At 42.0% G+C, this 19,812-nt stretch overlaps 1 protein-coding gene across 6 annotated transcripts in view; it reads right to left on the reverse strand.

The window, feature by feature from the left end:
• RBFOX1 (RNA binding fox-1 homolog 1) overlaps window positions 1–19,812 on the reverse strand; it is a 2,222,576-nt gene that overhangs the window by 165,047 nt on the left and 2,037,717 nt on the right. For all 6 annotated transcript variants that reach the window (XM_077141880.1, XM_077141883.1, XM_077141882.1 and 3 more), the window contains one exon: window positions 12,784–13,026. In XM_077141880.1, coding sequence (XP_076997995.1) covers window positions 12,784–13,026 — 243 coding nt within the window. The remainder of the gene's footprint in view (window positions 1–12,783; window positions 13,027–19,812) is intronic.

Here is a 19,812-nt window from a genome sequence, read left to right on the forward strand (position 1 = left end):
CTCTTTCTTTTCTTCTATTTCAAAACTTGAAGTGCTTTCCCTTGTCCCTTTGGGGTGTGAGCAAGCCCAGCATGGTTCCTGCTCTGCCCTGCCTGGGGCCCTGCCCTCTCCCCAGGGCAGGGCGGGGACAATAGATCTCTCAGACTCTGCAGGCCCATCTCTCCTAATCTGCGACTGGCCTTCCCATAATTACTGCACATAAGCCAAAAAGCTGAGGCCCAGAGATCTCTGCTGGCAGGACCCACATTCTTAACCACCAAAATTGCAGCCTCAATCTGAATAAGAGAAGATGATGGAGACAATACAGTTCATAGTGCCACTGCAGAGACAGCATCTGCTCCCCAAACCCTGGCACTGCCTCGGAGTTGGACCCATGGGGGAGGTGCCCATAGCCCTGGGACATTTAGGGCTGTGCCTACAATACTGTTAAAAGTAAAAAGCAGTGAAAGACTAAGTCCTTATCCAAAACAAGCTAACGGACAAGAAGAGACTGTTTAAAACAACTGCTCTGGGGTTCCACAGGCCAAGGTAGCACAGTCCAGCATGCAGGGAAGAGTGAGCTGAAATGACTCAGAAACTGCAGTGAAAAACTATAAATCATTCTGTGACTGCTGTCAGCAACCATCCTCCACTCTCAAGGCAAGCCAGCTCAGGTTCGATCCCTGCCTGGCTGCTGTGGACAGAGAGGGACATTGAAACCCTCCTCCCCCAAAACAGAGAGGGCACAGCCAAGTCCTGATCATGGCTTTTGATCAGCGAACTTAGATTGCTGGGTCCCAGCTCTGAACTGCTGTTTCAACCCACCCAGACAGGGACCTCCATGGCCATTGTTTCAACCCTGCCCCTGACAGAAGCAAATGTGGTGGAGGTTTAAAGACACAGTGCCTCATTAGAGCTGTGGGGTAGGGTTTGCTGAAGAGTGCCATCTTTGGGGAAGGCCAGGAAAGCATAGCTTTGGGAAGCTGTCAAAAAGGCTTTTGGGTATCTTTCCTGACCCTCACCCCAGGGCTCTTTGGAACTTGTCTGGGCCCCTTCCTGGGTATCTGGCCCTATTTTGCCTGGGAAACACTAACTTGGAAAAGGCAAGGAAAGGACAGTTAAAAAAAAACAGAAAGGACAGTAAAAAAAAAAGAAGAAGAAGAAAAAAAACCTATGGCGGCAAAACAAAAACAAGCAGAAAAGGAACAGAGGAAAGGAGGCTTTATCCAGGGGTGACACAATTGCACAAACAGGGCAATCTTAAAAACTGCAGTACATACCCAGGGCAAGAATCAGATGAGGAAAAGTGAATAAATCAGATCACTTTCAAAATTTTAAAGGTCTAGAATAAGTTGAACCAAGTGTCAAAGAGGAGCCATAACATGAAACCAACAAAAAATAAATACCTAAGCAAGAGAGAGAAACTGACACTCAAAATAACTTATCAAGATAAACAGATGCATATACATCAGCAAAAAATTGCAAGCCAAATTAGGAAGACATGGCACAGTTAAAGGAACAAATTAAAGGAGATGAAGGCAATATGGCTGAAGAGATAAAGGATAGTAAGAAGATATTGGATGAGAATAAAGAAGAATTTAACAGTATAAAACAAACATAACAGAACTCACAGGAATGAAAGGCACAATAGAAGAGATGAAAAATATGCCAGGTGATTACAACAGAAGATATGAACATGGAGGAGAAAGAATCAGCAAAATAGAATATAGGACAGTTGATATCTTAACAGACAGCATAGCAGATAGAGAAAAGAATGGAAAAGATTGAACAGGGTCTCCAGGAATTGAATGACAGCATGAAGTGCACAAACATATGCATCATGGATGTCCCCATTAGGTGAAGAGGACGAAGAGTGGCAGAAAGAATATTGGAAGAAATAATGGCTGAAAATTTCTCAACTCTTAAGGAAGACACAAAAATGCATGTCCAAGAAGTGCCATATAATCCAAACAAAAGAAATTCTAACAGACCTGCTCCAAGACACATACCAATCAGAAGGTTAAATGCCAAAGGTAGAGAATCCTGAAAAGCAAGAAAAAAATGATTTATCACAAAAAGGAACCACAAGATTGAGCGCCAATTTCTTATCAGAAACCATGGAGGCAAGAAGGCTGTGGTATATATTCAAGGTGAAAAGAGAAAAATTGGCAGACAAGAATTCTTTATCTGGAAAAACTGCCCTTCAAAAATGAGGAGAGTTTAAAATATTCACAAATAAACAGAATTTGAGGGAGTTCATCAACCAGAGACTTGACCTACAAGAAATACTAAAGGGAGATCTGAAGGCTGAAAGGAATAGACAGGAGAGAGAGAGCCTTGGAGGAGAGTGTAGAGATGAAGATTATCAATAAGGGTAACTAAAATAGCAAACAGAGAGACAAAAACATATGACATATAAAAATCAAAGGATAAAATAGCTGAAGTAATTACTGCCCTTACAATAATAACATTGAATGTTAATGGATTAAAATTCCCAATGAAAAGGCATAGTTTGCAGAATGGATAAAACAAGATCCAACTATTTGTTCTCCTCAAGAGGCTCACCTTTGACCCAAGACTCAACTACGTTGAAAGTGAAAGCATGGAAAACACTGGAAAAACCGAAGGGAGCAATAGAAATCTCTACAATAATAGTTGGAGACTTCAATATATTACCTTCATCAATAGATAGAACTACTAGACAGAGGATGTGCTGTTTTGAAGCTGTTATGTATCTCAGAAAAGGCCATGTTCTTTTAATACATTCCTGTGGGTGCAGATTTGTTGTGGGTAGGACCTTATGGTTAGGCTATTTCTATTAAGATCTAACCCACTCCATTCAAGGTGGGACTTAATCCTTTTCCTGGAGTCATTTATGAGAGGATAAAGGACAGAGAAAGTCAAGCTTACAGAGAAAGAAAGCTCTAGGAGGAGTTAAGAAAGGACCCATAGAGAGTTCAGAGAGGAAGCCATTTGAACCAGAAGCTGAAAGCAAAGAAATCTGGGAGAGAAGGACCAGCAGACACAAGCTGTGTGCCTTCCCATGTGACAGAGGTATCCCAGATGCAAGCAGCCTTTCTTCAGGGAAGGTATCCTCCTGTTGATACCTTAATTTGGACATTTTTGCTGTCTTTGAATTGTAAAGTGTAAGCTAATAAATCATCATTGTTAAAAGCCAGTCCATTTCTAGTACATTGCATTCTGGCAGCTTTAGAAAACAGAAATAGAAGACCAGTGAGGAAACAGAAGATTTGGATAATATGATAAGTGAACTATACCTAATAGACACACACAGAACACTGCACTCCAAAATAGAGGGGTATACATTCTTCTCAAGTGCTCAGGGATCATTCTCCAGGATAGACCATATTTTAGGACACAAAACAAGTCTCAATATATTTAAAAAGATTGCAATTATAGAAAGTACTTTTTCTGAACATTATAGAAAGTACAACTTTTCTGAACATTGAAGCTGGAAATCAATAATAGGTAAAGAACTGGAAAATTCACAAGTATATAGAGTTTAAACAACATGCTCTTAAACAGTGAGTCAAAGAAGAAATTGCAAGAGAGATCAGTAAATATCTTTAGAGTAATGAAAATGAGAATACAACATATCAAAACTTATCAGGTGCAGCAAAGGCAGTGCTGAGAAGGAAATGTATAACCCTAAACACCTACATTAAAAAAGAATAAAGAGCTAAAGTCAAAGACCTAACTCCACACCCGAAGGAAACAGAAAAAGAAAAGGAACTAATCCCAAAGCTAGCAGAAGGGCTGAAATAACAAAGATCAGAGCAGAAATAAATTATTATTTGAGAAGATGAATAAAATTGAAAAAATCCTTAGCTAGATTGACAAAGAAATAAAGGAGGAAGATGCAAATAAATAAAATCCTTTGAAATTAGAGGGGGGCGTTACTACTGACCTCACAGTAACAAAAGGATCATAAGAGGATACAATGAACAACTATGTGCCAACAAATTAGACAATTTAGATGAAATGGATAAATTCCTAGAACCTCACAAACAACCTACACTGAACCTAGAAGTAAAATATCTCAAGAGATCAATTACAAATAAAGAGATGGAATCAGTCATCAAAAACATCCCAACAAAGAAAATCCCAGGACCAAATGACTTCACAGATGACTTCTGCCAATCATTCTAGGAAGATTTAGTACCAATTCTGCTCAAACTCTTCCAAAAAATTGAAGAGGAACACTGCCTCACTTATTCTATGAAGCCAACATCACTCTAATTAAAGCCAGATAAAGATACTACAAGAAAAGAAAATTACTGGCCAATTTTTCTACTGAATATAGATGTAAAAAATCCTAAAAAACAAAAAACATTCCAAATTTAATTCAACAGTGCATTAAAATAATTATGCACCATGATCAAGTGGGTTTTATCCCAGGCGTGCAAGGGTGGTTCAACACAAGAAAATTATTTAACAGACCAAAGAGGAAAACCACATGATCCCATCTCAATTGATGCAGAAAAGGGATCTGACAAAACCCAGCATCCTTTCTTGATAAAAAAACCTCAGAGGATAGAAATAGAAGGAAACTTCCTTAACATGATAAAAGGTACATACGAAAATCCCACAGCTAATATCATACTCACTGGTATAATACTGAAGCTTCCATCTTAAATCTGGAACAAGATGAGGATACCCACTGTTACCATTGTTATTTAATATTGTGTAGAAGTTCTAGCTAGAGCAGTTAGGCAAGAAAAATAAATAAAAGGTATCCAAATTGGAAAGGAAGAAGTAAAACTTTCACTATTTGCAGATCGCATGATCCTATATATAGAAAGTCTTGAAAAATATACAGCAAAGCTACTAGAGCTAATAAATGAGTTCAGCAAAGTGGTGGGATACAAGATCAACTTGCAAAATACAGTAGTCTTTTTATACACTAGTAATGCGCAATCTGAGGAGGTAATCAGTTTAAAAAATGCATTTACTATAGCAACTAAAAGAATCAAATATCTAGGAATAATTTCAATCAAGGATATAAAGGACTTGTACCCAGAAAACTACAAACTTGCTAAAAGAAATTAAAGAAGACCTAAATAAATGGGAGGACATTCTGTATTCATGAATTGGAAGATTTAATATTGTTAAGATGTTAATTCTATCCAAATTGATCTACAGAATCAATGCAATCCCAATAAAAATTCCAATAGTTTATTTTGCAGAAATTGAAAAAAATAATTATAACATTTATTTGGAAGGGCAAAAGGCCCCAAATAGCTAAAAACATCTTGTAAAGAAGACCAAAGTTAGAGGACTCACATTTCTTGACTTTAAAGCATTTTTACAAAGCTACAGTGATCAAAACAGCATGATACTGGCATGGTTTTGAAAGGTGTATTGATCAATGGAATTAAACTGAGACTTCAGAAATAGACCCTCACATCTATTGCCAACTCTACTGGACAGAGTAGTCTCTTCAACAAATGGTGCTAGGAGAATTGGATATCTATACCCAAAACAAGAAAAGAGGACCCCCATGTCACTCCTTATAAAAAATTAACTCAAAAATGGATCAAAGATCTAAATATAAAAGCCAGGACCATGAAACTCCTATGAAAAATATAGGGAAGCATCTTCAAGATTCTGAGGAAGGCAATGGTTTCTTAGACATCACATCCAAAGCACAAGCAATTGAAAGGAAAAAATAGATAAACACGATCTCCTTTAAATTACAAAACACTTTTCAATGGACTTGGCAAGAAAGTTGTGGTAGTTAGATTCAGTTGTCAACTTGGCCAGGTGAAGGCACCTAGTTCTGTTGGCTGTGGACATGAGCCAATGGTAGGTGAATCTCATCTGTTGCTAATTACATCTGCAGTCAGCTAGGAGGCATGTCTGCTGCAATGAGTGACATTTGACTTAATTGACTTGTGCTTAAAAGAGAGAACGCAATGTAGCACAGCCTAGCAGCTCGGCATTCCTCATCTCAGCACTTGCAGCTCAGCCCAGGCCTTTGGAGATACAGAAAGAAGTCACCCCGGGGAAAGTTGTCAGAACCCAGGGGCCTGGAGAGAAGACCAGCAGAGACCATCTTGTGCCTTCCACGTAAGAAAGAACCTCAGTGGAAAGTTAGCTGCCTTTCCTCTGAAGAACCAACAAAATAAATCCCCTTTTATTAAAAGCCAGTCCGTCTCTGGTGTGTTGCATTCCGGCAGCTAGCAAATTAGAACAAAAGTAAAAAGGCAGCCCATTCAATGGGAGAAAATATTTGGAAACTATATAGCCAATAAAGGCTGATATTCAGAATATATAAAGAAGTCCTATAACTCAACCATAAAGATAGACAACCCAATTAAAAAATGGGCAAAAGACTTGAACAGACATTTTTCCAGAGGTGATACAAATGGTGAAAAAGTACTTGAAAAGATGTCCAAAGTCACTATCTATTATGGAAATGCAATCAAAACCACAATGAGATATTATTTCACACCTACCAGAATGGCAACTATTAAAAAAGAAACTACAAATGTAGTAGAGGATGTGGAGGAATAGGAAAAACTCATTCACCGTTGGTGGGACTGTACGATACTGCAGCCACTGTGGAAGACAGTTTGGCAGTTCCTCAGGAAACTAAGCGTAGTAATGCTATATAACCTGTCAATCCCACTACTAAGTATAGTAGAACTGAAAAAAAGGATACAAACAGAGATTTGCACACCACTGTTCAGAGCGACATTATTCACAAATGCCAAAAGATGGAAGCAACCCAAGTGTCCATCAACCAATGGATGGAAAAACAAAATGGAATATAATATAAGATAGAACATCATTCAGCTGTAAGAAGGAATGAAATCCTGATACATGCTACAAAAGGGATGAACCCTGAGGACATTATGTTGAGTGAAATAAGTCAGACACAAAAGGACAAATATTGTATGATCTCACTAATATGAACTAAGTCTGAAAAGCAAACGCATAAAGCTAGAATCCCAAATACAGGTTACTAGGAGATAGAATATAGATAGGGGATGGGGACCTGATGCTTAACTCAGGAAGAATTTCTAATTAGGCTGATTGTAAATATTTGGAAGTAGAGAGTGGTGATGGTAGCACATTACTGTGAGTGTAATTAACAGCGCTAAATTGTGGGTGTGAATGTGGCTGAAAGGGGAAGTTCTGGGTCATGTTTATTAGAAGTAAAGCTAAAGGATAAAGCATGGTACTGTATAACACATTGAATCCTGCTGTGGACAATGATTGCTGTTAATAGTATGAATAAAAGAAAGTTCTTTCAGGACCTAAAACAAATGTACGTCACTATTACAAGGTATTAATAATAGGGTGCTATATGGGGAAAATACATATAATGGGAAGTGTGGACTACAGTACAAATGTACCACACCAATACAAGTTGTTAACAATAAGAAGGAGTATGGAAATTTTGTATTTTTTGCATGACAACTATGTAAACTTACAACTGCTCTAAAAAAATAACAATAATAAAAAACATGCTAAGTAAAAGAAACAAGATGTAAATTACTACATATGGTATGATTCCATTTGTATAAAATGTAAATATAAATAAATCTATAGCGAATGAATTAGATCAGTGGTTATGTAGGCTGGGGAAGGATGGGGGATTGAGAGGGGACTCCTAAGAGGTGGGTTTTTTCTTTTGAAGTAATACAAATATTCTAAAATTAATTGTAGTGATGAATGCGCAACTCTGTGATTATACTAAAAGCCACGGATTGTACACTTTGGATGTATTGTACATTAATGTGAATATATCTCAATAAAATTGCTTTTAAAAAATTGAAGTGGCTCCCAAATGTTCACAGAAGTTTTAATTGTCATAGTTCTAACCTGGAAACTATGACAAATCCCCATCGACATTAAATCAGATAAACAAATCAAAGTGTGTCCATACAATGTGATACTACCTAGCAATAAAAAGGAATGAAGTATTGATACGTAGAATAGCATGGATGAAGCTCAAAATAAGAATGCTGATTGAAAGAAGCTAGACAAAAAGAACACATTAATGTTTGATTTCATTTATATAACATTCTGGAAACAGCAAATGAAGCAATATTTAAAAAAATGCAGATCAGTGGTTGCCTCAGAATGAGGTGGAAGAACCGATGGGGCACAGTAAAATTTGGGGGGTGATGGATATGTTCATTATTTTGATAAGGGTAATTGTTCCACAGGTGCATGTGTATGTCAAAACTTATCAAACTGAACACTTGCAGTAGGCCCAGTTTATTGCATGCCAATTGCACATCGATACAGTAAACTGAGTGACGAATCTCAGAAAGAAACAAAAAACATGCTCATAATCTTAACTCATTCCTGTGGTGTGAACCCATTGTAAACAGGACCTCTTGAAGATGCTACTTCTTGTTAAGGTGTGGCTGACTGAATCATAATGTCTTAATCCTATAATAGGAGAGCCACAGAAAAACCCATAGGGAGGAACAAAAAGCCAGAAATCAGCTGGAACCTGGACGAGAAAGGAGATGACACTGCCGTATGTCAGGAAAGTCAAGAGCCCCAAGGATTTCCAGCCCACAAGAAAACCACCCTCCAGTTCAGTGAGACAAAAATTCCCATAGTTAAGGCAATCCACTGTGTGGCATTTGTCGTGGCAGGTAGGAAACTAAGGTACTCCATAAAGCTGTAAAAAAAAGTTTTTTCTCCTTTCCTACAGTACCTACTCTACTCACCTAATCTTGTCCTATTCTTTCTCATTCTCACTGGATCACAGCTGTTTTCTCTCCATCTTTTTATTTTCTAAATCATCATTCCTTGCATATTACTTCTTCTCTCCCTCCATGTCCCCCATTGGTGTCTTCTCCTTGGCTTAAAAAAAGTGACTTTTAATCAACTATTTCACAAACTCATTTTTTCTGACCACTTTGCTCCTCAGTTATTACTTTTCTTTCTCATCTTCAATCCAAATGTCTGTGATGGGTAGGACACACCCAGTCCAATGTTCCCTGCTTACTTGTCAACTCCTGGTCCCCTGGCATCTCTGTCTATACTCTAATAAAACTGCTTTCTTCAGGGTCTTCAGTGATATCCAAAGGCAAGCTTCAATAATCTATTCTCAGTTCACTCCCTCCAGGCTTCCATGATCTCACACTTTCCTGGCTCAAACCCCAATCTGGATATCCCTTTTATGTCTCATTCGGTAGCTCTTTTTCCCCCAAATGCCTATGAACTCTTCAATCTTCTGTCCTTGCTATTCTCTCCATTCCTTATACACGGCAGGCATATCAACTCAAGCATCTTCATAAAAGTGCCTCACCAAACTACCTTTAGCTCTAACGAACTTCCTCCCTCCCAGATCATTCTTTGTCCATTACATATTTTTAATGTGATATACTGAAGGCACCTTCTCATTGCCTTTGGTAGAACCATTGTTGGTCCATCTTCACTGACTCCAGGAATGAGGAATACAATCTCAGCCTCCATCACTGAACAGAGAGCCAGGGAAAGAAAGCGTTACCCAGCACTTAGGATTAATCAAAGAGACTTTCTCTGAGCTGCTTATTTTGTGACATCAAGAACCTGAACTTGCAGAGACCTTCACACAGAGCCTGAGAATGGAGCCAAGCAAGAGGAAGCAGGGACTGTGTGCCAAAAAGCAAGCCACGTCTAGAATCAGTGATCTTCCTGGACTTCTTGTTGCAGGCAATACATTTCCTGTACAGTTCTCTACTACCTCTAACCAGAAGATTCTGAAATGCATACCCCTTTGATCACAATTTTGATGTGGCCCCCTTAAAAAGTTTTTTCTCCTACCATCATCATAATATTCCTAAGCCTTGAAAGTCCCTGCTCTAGCACACCTACTCTATATTCTCCAGTGGACGCACTGCTCCCTAAGAGAAGTGAATATGTCTGGTCATTATTTTATCTTATTACAGTGTCTGGGACACTGTAGACAGTCAACATGTTATTTAAATTTCAGTGTGTTTATCTACAGAGACTTCTTATTTTGGGGGGGTAGGAGGGGTGAGGATGGGAATTTGTTCATCTCACCTTCCCAAATGAATCAGGATTTCTTTAAAGGTAGATAACATCAGCCTTTAAAAAAAAAAAAGAAATCATAAATCTTCTGGCTTAAACTATTTTCAGTGGCCTTCTGTGGCTCTTAATGTGGAACTCCAATCTTTTATCAAGCTTGTTGGATCTGAATCCTGCTGATCACTCTTAATTCTTCTTTTGCCACTGCCCACCCCATCTCTATGTGCCCTGGACATACTGGCCTTTTTTCAGTTCTTTGAACAAGCCAAGCTATTTTCCATAGAAATACCTTAGGCCATGGCATTCTCTATCCCTGGGAAGCTCTGTCTTCTCAGCTGAAATATCACCAACTCAGCGGCATGTTACCAAACAATCCATTTGTGGGTAGCACCCCCACTGACATTTACCCTCCCATATCACTTGTCCTTTCCTTAAGAGCATGTATCTAAATCTGTGATTAGATAGCTGTTTGGCACATGGATACTCTCCATCTGTCACATTAACTTACAAGAGGGAACGGACAGGTCTGTCTGGTTCCGTTACATCACCTAGCATGAGTCCTAGTTCACAAGAGCCAATAAATGCTCGTGAGAGAATGAATGAATGGATAAATGAGTCTTCCACAGCAGTTAGCATGGTTTGGGATGCATGCGGAGGCATAGTAAATGTCTGATTTGACATTTTTCTCGTGTTAAAATAGCATGCTCAAGCCCGACCACCATTGTTCACCACGAACAAACACCAACTCTGCAGTGACACAGCAACAATAAACGTCAGCTGAACCAGCAAACTTATTTAATGACACAACCCCTAAGTTACAGCGGCCAGATACAAAGCAGGCCACAGCAGCACTATTCACAACAGCCAAAAGGTAGAAGCTACCCAAATGCCCATCAATTAATGAATGGATGAACAAAATGGGGTCTATCCATACAACGGAATATTATTCAGCCATATAAAGGAATGAAGTTCTGATATATGTGACAACATGGGTGAACCGTGAAAACATTAGGCTAAGCGAAAAAATCCAGCAGGCACAAAAAGACAAATTCTTTATGGCGTCGCTTATATGAAATATCCAGAATAGGCAAATCCATAGTGACAGAGGGCAGGTTAGGGGTCACCAGGGGCTGAGCTAGGGGACAATGGGGGAGGAGCTGCTAACGGGTACAGAGTTTCCGTTTGGGGTTGGAAAAGCTCTGGAACTAGACAGAGGAGATAGTTGCACAAGATTTTGAATGTACCTACTGCCACTGAACTCTGTATGTTAAGATGATAAAAAGGGTAAATTTCATGTAATATGTATTTTAACAGAATAAAAAGAAAAAAAAACAGAAAATAAAGGAATAATTATATACATAGATAATCTCCAAATCTAACTGCTGGATGAACGCCGCCAAGTAGCAAAGTTAGTCAGAAATTGCTTTTAGTTACAGGAAATGCAGTATGTTTCGAGTCAAGAAAATTGCCTACAAATAGGGTTTCTTTAGATGCCTAGGGGTGGGGGATGAGGCAGAGGGCCTTTGTACTTATAAAATGCCCTAAACTGGAGGCTTGGTGCACCCAAACTTCTAAGGGACTCTGAAAACAAGGGTTCCCAAATATGATGCTTAAACTACTAGGGATATGGGTGACTATTTTCCTTAGTACACAAATGAACATTGCTTATTTTTGCTAACTACCTATTTTTGTTTTGAGTTATCTTTGATCTGTGGCTAATAGTTTTCACTATGGTCACAATATAAAGATTCTCGTATGTTTTATTTAATTCATTTTTATTTACACACAATAAAATTCACTTTTTTTTTGCACAGAGGGTAGAGTAACTATCATCACCAAGATAACTTCCTCCACTCCCCCAAATTTTCCCAGGTGCTTCCTTTATGGTCAGTCCCTCCTGTCCGCTCTGGCTCAGGGATAAGCAGGAAGACACCGGTGACACAGCAGCGTAGACGCACGTCAGGTACAGTGGGCTAAGTGCGAGAAGCTGGACCCAACAGGCCAGGGGTGGAAATGGAGCTGGACTGCAAATGTTTCTTTTGGGGATGAGGGACATGCTCTAAAATTAGACTTTAGGGCTATCTGCACAACTATGAAAACATGCCAAATATCAGTGAATTGTCCCCAAAATGGGCGAGCTTTATGGTATGTAAATTATCTCAAGAAGGCCGTTAAAAAGAAAATAAAAACAGGTTTCATATTCCAAGATTCCATGATGGCTAAGCGACGTAAGCCAGACACTAAAGGAAAATACCGTCGGATTCCACTTACTGTGAAATATCTACAATAAGCAAATTCATAGACACAGAAAGAATCGAGATTCCCAGGGGCTGGAGGGAGGGGACTGGGAGCTGTTGCTTAATGGGGCCAATTTCCGTTTGGGGAGATGGAAAAGTTCTGGTAATCGATGCTGGCCAAGGCAATGAATGGCACCGAAAAACGGTTAAAATGGCAAACTTCATGGCATATATATGTTGTATACAGGGTATATATTTGGTGTATATATATACATCGTACATATAGTCACACTACAAACCCAACCAAAACATCCGCAATTGCAAATAGATTCATGTTTCCTTGACAAATAAAGGGAGTCACAAGAAACACGTGCTCTGGATTTAAATGAAACATCGAGAGGATGCACGTAGGTAAGGTGAACTTTGTGCTGATTTCAGGGCCTCTTGGCACGGCCCCCAGGTCCCCCGCAGCACCCCCGGTCCGACCCCCCGCAGCGGCCCCCACCAGCCCGCACCCCCCCCCCCCCCGAGGCGAGCGCCCTCTTACTGTGGCGGTGCCGGACACGGTCTGCGCGCTGGTGTCGGCCGCGCTGGGCTCGGGGTGCGCCTGGGCGGGAGGGTAGAGGTTTAGCGTGTGCTCGGGGACGGTGGGCTGGGCCGTGTACTCGGGCGCGGGGTGGGGGTGGGGGGCCGTGTATTCCGCGGGGATGCCGTTCTGAGGGGGGGCAAACTGCGCCGAGGCGTAAGGCTGGGCCATTGTGTCCGGGGCTGCCGCTGCTTCCTGATTACCCTGAAAGATCAGAAAGCGGGGAAGAGGGAAAGAAAACGGTGAGCAGCTACCCGGGAGAGCCTCCCCAACCCCCCCCACCCCACTCCCCCAGCCCCCCAGCCACCAGCACCGCCCTGGCCTGAACTCTTCCTTGAGTGCCAGTTCCCGGCTCAGTCAGAGCAGCCATGCACGGATCCCAGGTCATCTGCACCACCCGGGAGAAGGAAGCCTTAAGTGTCATTTACCCCCATTTGACAGATGCACAGCTGGAGGCTCAGAAAGGGGAAGCCACGTCCCCTAAGTCCCTCGGCCCCATATCCGAGGGCTGTGAGGGCCTGTGCCCCACTGGACCAGAATGTTTCCCACCGATCCTGTTTGTTTCCTTTCCATTTCGGGACTTGTGAGCATGCGGCTGTCTGCAGTGACAGCGGAACTTTGATTTGATACTTAAAATGCTGAGAGAGATTCAATTGAACTGTGTGTTCTTGAGAAGAGAGAGGCTTCATCTAAGCACTTGAATTTAATGAAAGTTTTATGTGACTTGGCTCACATAAGGGGAAGAAGGGGTCCCTGTAATGGACACCATAATGCTTTGTGTGTGTGTGTGTGTGTGTGTCAGAGAGAGAGATTTTCATAGTGTAGATATGAGGCAGCCAATGAAAATTTAGAGCCTAATTTGGACAAAGATGGCCCTCTGTGATATCCCCATTTTAAGCACCTCTGCAAAATGCTGGACTTAACCCTTAGCTTCATTAGTCAATGCCTGCCCCCCTCCACCATGGTATTCCTTTTATAAGCATGCAGCATTATATAACAATTCACCCTTCAGATCTAAGCAAAACATGCAGTGATAATTACAGTTGCGTTAAAAGGATGAGGGAGAATAAAAAATCCCTGAATTTAGATGGTTCCATTTCAGGATACATTTCCCTCTCCTCTGCCTCCCTTCCCACATCTCTACTATCCTGAGCAGGTGTGCCTGCACGTACACGCACATACACACACACACACACACACACACACACCTCACCAGAAGCCAACCCACAGGTTCTAATTTTCCATGGTCTCAATAGATGGGGTTGTATATTTACATAAAGGGAGAAGATGCTTAACAATGAAGCACACCAAATAGCTGCCTCTCCCATCAGCTGTGGTCAATTAGATGTGACTTTTAGCCCTCATATAATGATACCGAGTAAAACAATGTCATAATTGCTCACGTCTCTTCAGTACCCGCTGCTGCCATTCAAGAGGCTCTTCAGTTAAAGCAATTTAAGCACAGCAGAAACATCATAACATCGAGGGTGAAAAGTTTATTCCCAGAGCAGCACACAGAGCGGGTGCATTTGTTTAGAGGGGACCTTAATTAGAAAGTTAAGGATGACACGTTCAAGAAAACTAAGTTTAGGATGAGTTTAAAACGTTTTACAGGGGAAAACATTTCCATCAAGTCCTTTTCTCTCCCAGACTAATTTCTCCAAATGTCTGTATCACTGGAAGCAAAAAAATGCACATCCGTTTCTTACTTTCTAACATGTTCTAATGGCATTTTGGGCTGGAAAGGCTCTACCTGTGCCACACATGAAGAGTTAACCTTGTCCATCCTTGCGAAACCACAAATAATGTCTATTGCCATTGCTGTTGGGTGCTCACCTATTTCTTCAAGGGTAACACCTAAGGTTCTTTTTGGGGTGTGTCCCCATTCTCGGCCCATGTGGTTCATGGGTGGCTGAGCCCAGCCTCTGGTTCCCTCTGGATAGTCATGTGGCTCCAGGCAAAGTGACTGGCCAAACAGAAGCTTCCCTACTCCAGGCCATGGGAATTTAGGTTCTTGCTTATATATCTAAACCAGTTAGTGAGTCAAACCCTACTAACTCCAGTGAGACTTAATCCTGGGACTCTGCTGGAGTTTGGGGGAAGGAGCAATTCTCTTTCCACTGTGATTGGCAGCCGTAAAATTAATGTAAGCTTGGAGATGCCACTTGAAGAAATTCTGCCCAAAGGTGAAGCTAACCCAATGAAATGGAGCCATGATGTTGAGAAACAAGAGAGCAGTTCAGTCCTGGTGACAACATTTGACATCTTGGATCCAGCCTTACCTACTGTTAGTACCGCTCCTGTTTGCTTTAGTTATATGTTACAAAATCTGCTATTTTGTTTAAGCTAGTTTTTCTATTTCTACAATCCAAAGGGTTGGGACTAATAAATAAAATCACTGCTGTTTACATCCCACCCAACGTGTGTCTTCCACTGGTCTGCTCAAAGAACATAATCTTGGGTATGGAAATCCCATAGGGCTGCTACTTCTCACAGGCTATTGAGAAGCCCTAAACTTCGGGAAGTTAAGAACCCTCCAAAGCAAGATTCATTTGGGAATTATACTTGTTCCCACAGATCTACCTCAGCCGCGCCTACTTTCTACCTGGCCCATCTCTGAAAGAAAGGTTGACTTGTGGAAACTCTATGGGTGGCCTCACAGGGGAGTATAAAATGATTGCATGAGCTACGGCGCAGAGAGATGGTCACCCAAAGATGAAAGTTTCCCTCCCAACCTCTAGCAGAGAATACTTTCACCACACATGATCATGTGGCCTTTCCTTATAGCAGGGCTAGTACCACAAGCTTCTACAAACCATCAAGGGCCCCCTCCTACTTTCTAGGCTCCCTGAGTTTTGCAAAGAGAAGGGCCTGCCTTCAGGTTGCTTATGGTAATGTAAGGTAGAAGAAAGCACCACCCTGTCCTTACCTTCAAGTCTTTAAATCCACTACCGCCTCTGCCTGGAAAACCCTTTCTGTCCTCTTGCCTGGCTAGTCTCTACCTCTCTTTCAGGTCCCAGATCAAGAATCCTCTCCTCCAAAAAGCCTTCCTTGACGCCTAAGTTATATCAGCTGCCCTTCCTCTCTGCTCCACCACAGCTGATGGCCACATCTCACATAACTCAGTGGATTGACATTGCCTGTTTTTCTGTGAGTTTCTTAGGGCAGGAGACAGTGTCACATTCCCCATCCCATCCCCAGCACTCTAGCAGCATGGTAGCTGCAAAAAAGACTTTTACAAGGTTTGCTAAGTAAATGCATACTCAAAAAATGAACTCAGCTTTATAAAGCCTTATCTGGCAGCAGCAGATAGAAAGGGGGAGTGGGGTAGACTATAGCTTGACAAACAATGCATGAGACAAATCTGGCCCACCACCTGATTTTATAAATAAAGTTTTATTGGGACACAGCCATGCCCATTCCATTACATATTGTAGATGCCTGCTTTTTGTTCTAGAATGGCAGAGTGGAGACCATATGGCCCTCACTGCCTAAAATGTTTACTCTTTGGCCTTTTACAGAAAGTTTGGCATCCCTGTGGTAGAATGCCATGAGACACAGGGACACCAGTTAAGAAGCCATCAGTGTGCTAGTTCTCGCAGGAAATAAGACGGCAGTGAAGCAGGAAGAGAGAAGGGGTCCATTCTACTGAAACCAAGGGGGGATGGTTTAACTAGTGTTGAGATCAGCACTGTTGAAGATGGTTCAAAGAGGGTGACTCAGCATCTTTGCTAGTGATTTGCTTTCCATCACCAACTCTCTGAATTGTAAAGTCATGTGTGTGCATGTGTGCACACACACACACACATACATACATACCTACACACACATATGCATACATATATGCACATGTACACTCTCAAACACATACACGCATGCTTCAAATTCAGCAGAAGTGGGCTTAGGAGGAGAAAGCCTATAACAACCTCAGGCTTCTGTGCTCCATTGGAAAGGGCATCCCTTCTCCTCACTAGTGGTCAGGAGGCAAACTGAGCAAAGCCGCCCTTCACCTCAGATCTGGTGGAGGCCTGGCACTGTTCTGGAAGCCGTGCATCAGGAGTTATCAAACAGCAGTGACTCTGCTCACCAGTAGATATTAGGCAATGCTTGGAGACATTTCAGTTGTCACAACGAGGGGCGGGGGATGCTAGAGGCCAGAGATGCTCCTAAACACCCTGCAATTCACAGGACAGGAACATTCTCCAGCCCAAAATGTTAACAGTGCTGACGAGAAACCCTGCCTTGGGTTCATCGCATCTCTAATCCCACTTTACTTTGTGTTGAAGATACTGCAGCTCAGAGCTGGAAAATAATTTTCCAAGGTCACAGTCACAGGTAGTTCTTATGGAAGCCAAGAGCTGAAGCAAACCTTTTGGCATCCCCATGCCAAGGCGTCTCTCACCTGGCAAGAGAACCAGCTTTGGAGGGTTTTGTTCCCATTTTCATATAAACAGATGCCTCTATATCTTGGCCCTAAGAACTGTTTTCCATCTGGTCGTGTGGGACATTCTGTGGGATGATGCTGGGGTTTTGCTACAAAGATGCCTGTGTTTCTGAATTCCATTAGCCAGATCGAGTTGGTGGCCCTTGATGCATGGTGGAGTTGCCACCTGGGAAATGTCTACCACCACCTCCAGTCTGAGGCTAACCTTGGCAAGCCAAGGGCCAGCTGTGGGCACCACCGGATCCAGGGCCAACTACCCTCCTCCACCATGATTTATGCCACATCCCAGGTGCTGAGGTCCTGGGGGCTTGTCATCGGTCACCAACAGACCTACAATTAGAATCCAGGTACATCGGGATTTCTGTTTCACTCCTGTATCTGGAGCTCTCAAACAGATGTTGGGGGGACCCCCCATAGCTACTTATTAACACCGACACAAGTTCCAGAGAGACCCTAATTGATATTCCCAACATTTGCACTTTGGGCTAATTACAGCTAATATTTAATTAAGAGCATTACACTTCCTATGGAAATTTTTTTCACCTTCAAATGTTTCAGGGATGCCTTTGTATCCTTCCTAGTGATGATCTTAGCTTGGCTAAAGGGAATTCTCTGGAAAAATGTGTTAACATTAAAGCAGTGTTTGCCACTCCAGGTCAGGGCACATCCTGGGGACCCGCACAGGCTCCTGGTTGCAAGCTGAGGCCACCACGTAGGTGATGCCAGGCAATACTATTTGGAGCCTTCTGGCTAGACATTCCCTCATTTGCAGAAACTGCCTTCTTTCTTCTGCTCCAATGCCAAAAACCCCCACCTTTCCCTAAATAAGTGCAATGATCACAGAGCTTCTGATATTTACAGAACTTTTCAAGTCAGGGAGCTGATGGGTGGTCCTGGCTATGGGGAAGGTGGTTCTGCTTTACACATATACCCCACATGATGAAGCAACGGTTTCAAGAGATTTGCAAATCCAGAATCTAATTCTCAGTGCCAGCACCTTTCTCAGTTTCTGCTAAACACAATAAGGGAAGAAATCAAAAGTCAAGACCCCATGTTTTAAAGCCCACGATTGCTGCTGCAGAACCGGGTAGAAGCTTGAAATAGGGGTCATTTAGTGGGATACATGTAGAAAAGCTCCCTTGACCTAATACATCAAACCTCAGTCAATTAGAAGGACTCAGCAACAAGCAGCACCACGGGGGAAAACCCCATCATCACTCCAAGACACCCCAATGGGGAACTTTCACTGTGGCTACCGTGAGCAAAAAGGATTATTATAATAAAGCCAAGTCTGATTCATAGAAGGGTAAAAAATGTCATCACAATTTAAGTATTGTACTGAAGCATGAAATAGCCAGGATATTCTTGCTGTTTTAAGACAAAGACCCTAATCTGACTATTAGCATAGTGTGTCGACACTGTTGTCTGCATAAATTCAGGGAGCCACTCCCAGGATACACAAACAATTTCCTTAGCCACTGACACATCCTGTACCCTTCTTTTTCTCCCCAAAGAGAGCTCAGCAGAAGAAGGCAGAGAGAAAATGAGGGGGCTTTTTTTTCAGACTTGCCTATATATTCACTTCCCTGAGTAGTTAAATCAAGTAGTTTTGGTCAAGTAATGAGAGAACAAAGAGTGGCAGCCAGTCAGACTCTGCAAAATATTTTGGCTGGAAATCTAATGCAAACCACATTTCAACTGAAAAATAGCCTTTGCGTGGCAGAACGCGGAACTGGTATACCCTTTCAATGGAACTGCCTGACTTTCACTGAGGGAGAAAGTGCCTGCTTTCACAGCTGCCAGTGTTGACTTTAAAATAATCAAGTCTTTTTCTCTTTCTTTGTGTGTTTGTTTCCCCAGCTTTAATAATCAAAGTTCACGAGCAACCCCTTTCTCCTTCTGCTTCTGGAACTTGCCCTGAAGAATCTCTTCTGGTCTAAACACAGCCTTTATAATGGAGAAATGCACAGGAATTGTCAAGCCCTAATAAGCCAGCTGATTGCATCTGTCCGCACAGCCAAAGAAAGCAGCGACTCCCGCTCCGGGACTCCCTACCACCCCAGACCCACTGGAGGAAAACTATCCATTCTTGGTGCTTGCCTGCAGTTTTCAGTCTTGCTGACAGTTTGTTTTACTTTAGTTCAGTAGAGTGGGCTGTTCTACTTCTCTGGCAAGAAATCGCGCATATTCAGAGGAAGCCTCCGGTGCAGAACTGAAATGAGCTAAACTGCGCCATGCCCCTGGGGGCACTAAAACAAAGAAAAATGCAAAAGTACACCATTAACCTGCTGGTTCTAAGACCAGCTCAGTTGGTCACATCAAGCAGAAAAACAACACGCACACCCTCCGCTGCAACTCTCCTTCCCCCGCCCCCACCCCCCGGCGCTATTCAAGGAGTAAAATACATATAGCAGAGCACAGAGACTTAATGCAAAGGAAAGGCTTCGGCTTAATTCAAATCAGTTCCAAGTGAAAAATATAATGGCAAAAAAAAAAAAAAAAAATACCTGAGGCGCCATCCTGCTTCCTTTCTCCTCCATAAACTT

This window comes from Tamandua tetradactyla, chromosome 23, assembly GCF_023851605.1.
Source record: "Tamandua tetradactyla isolate mTamTet1 chromosome 23, mTamTet1.pri, whole genome shotgun sequence".
NCBI classification, from domain to species: Eukaryota; Metazoa; Chordata; class Mammalia; order Pilosa; family Myrmecophagidae; genus Tamandua; species Tamandua tetradactyla.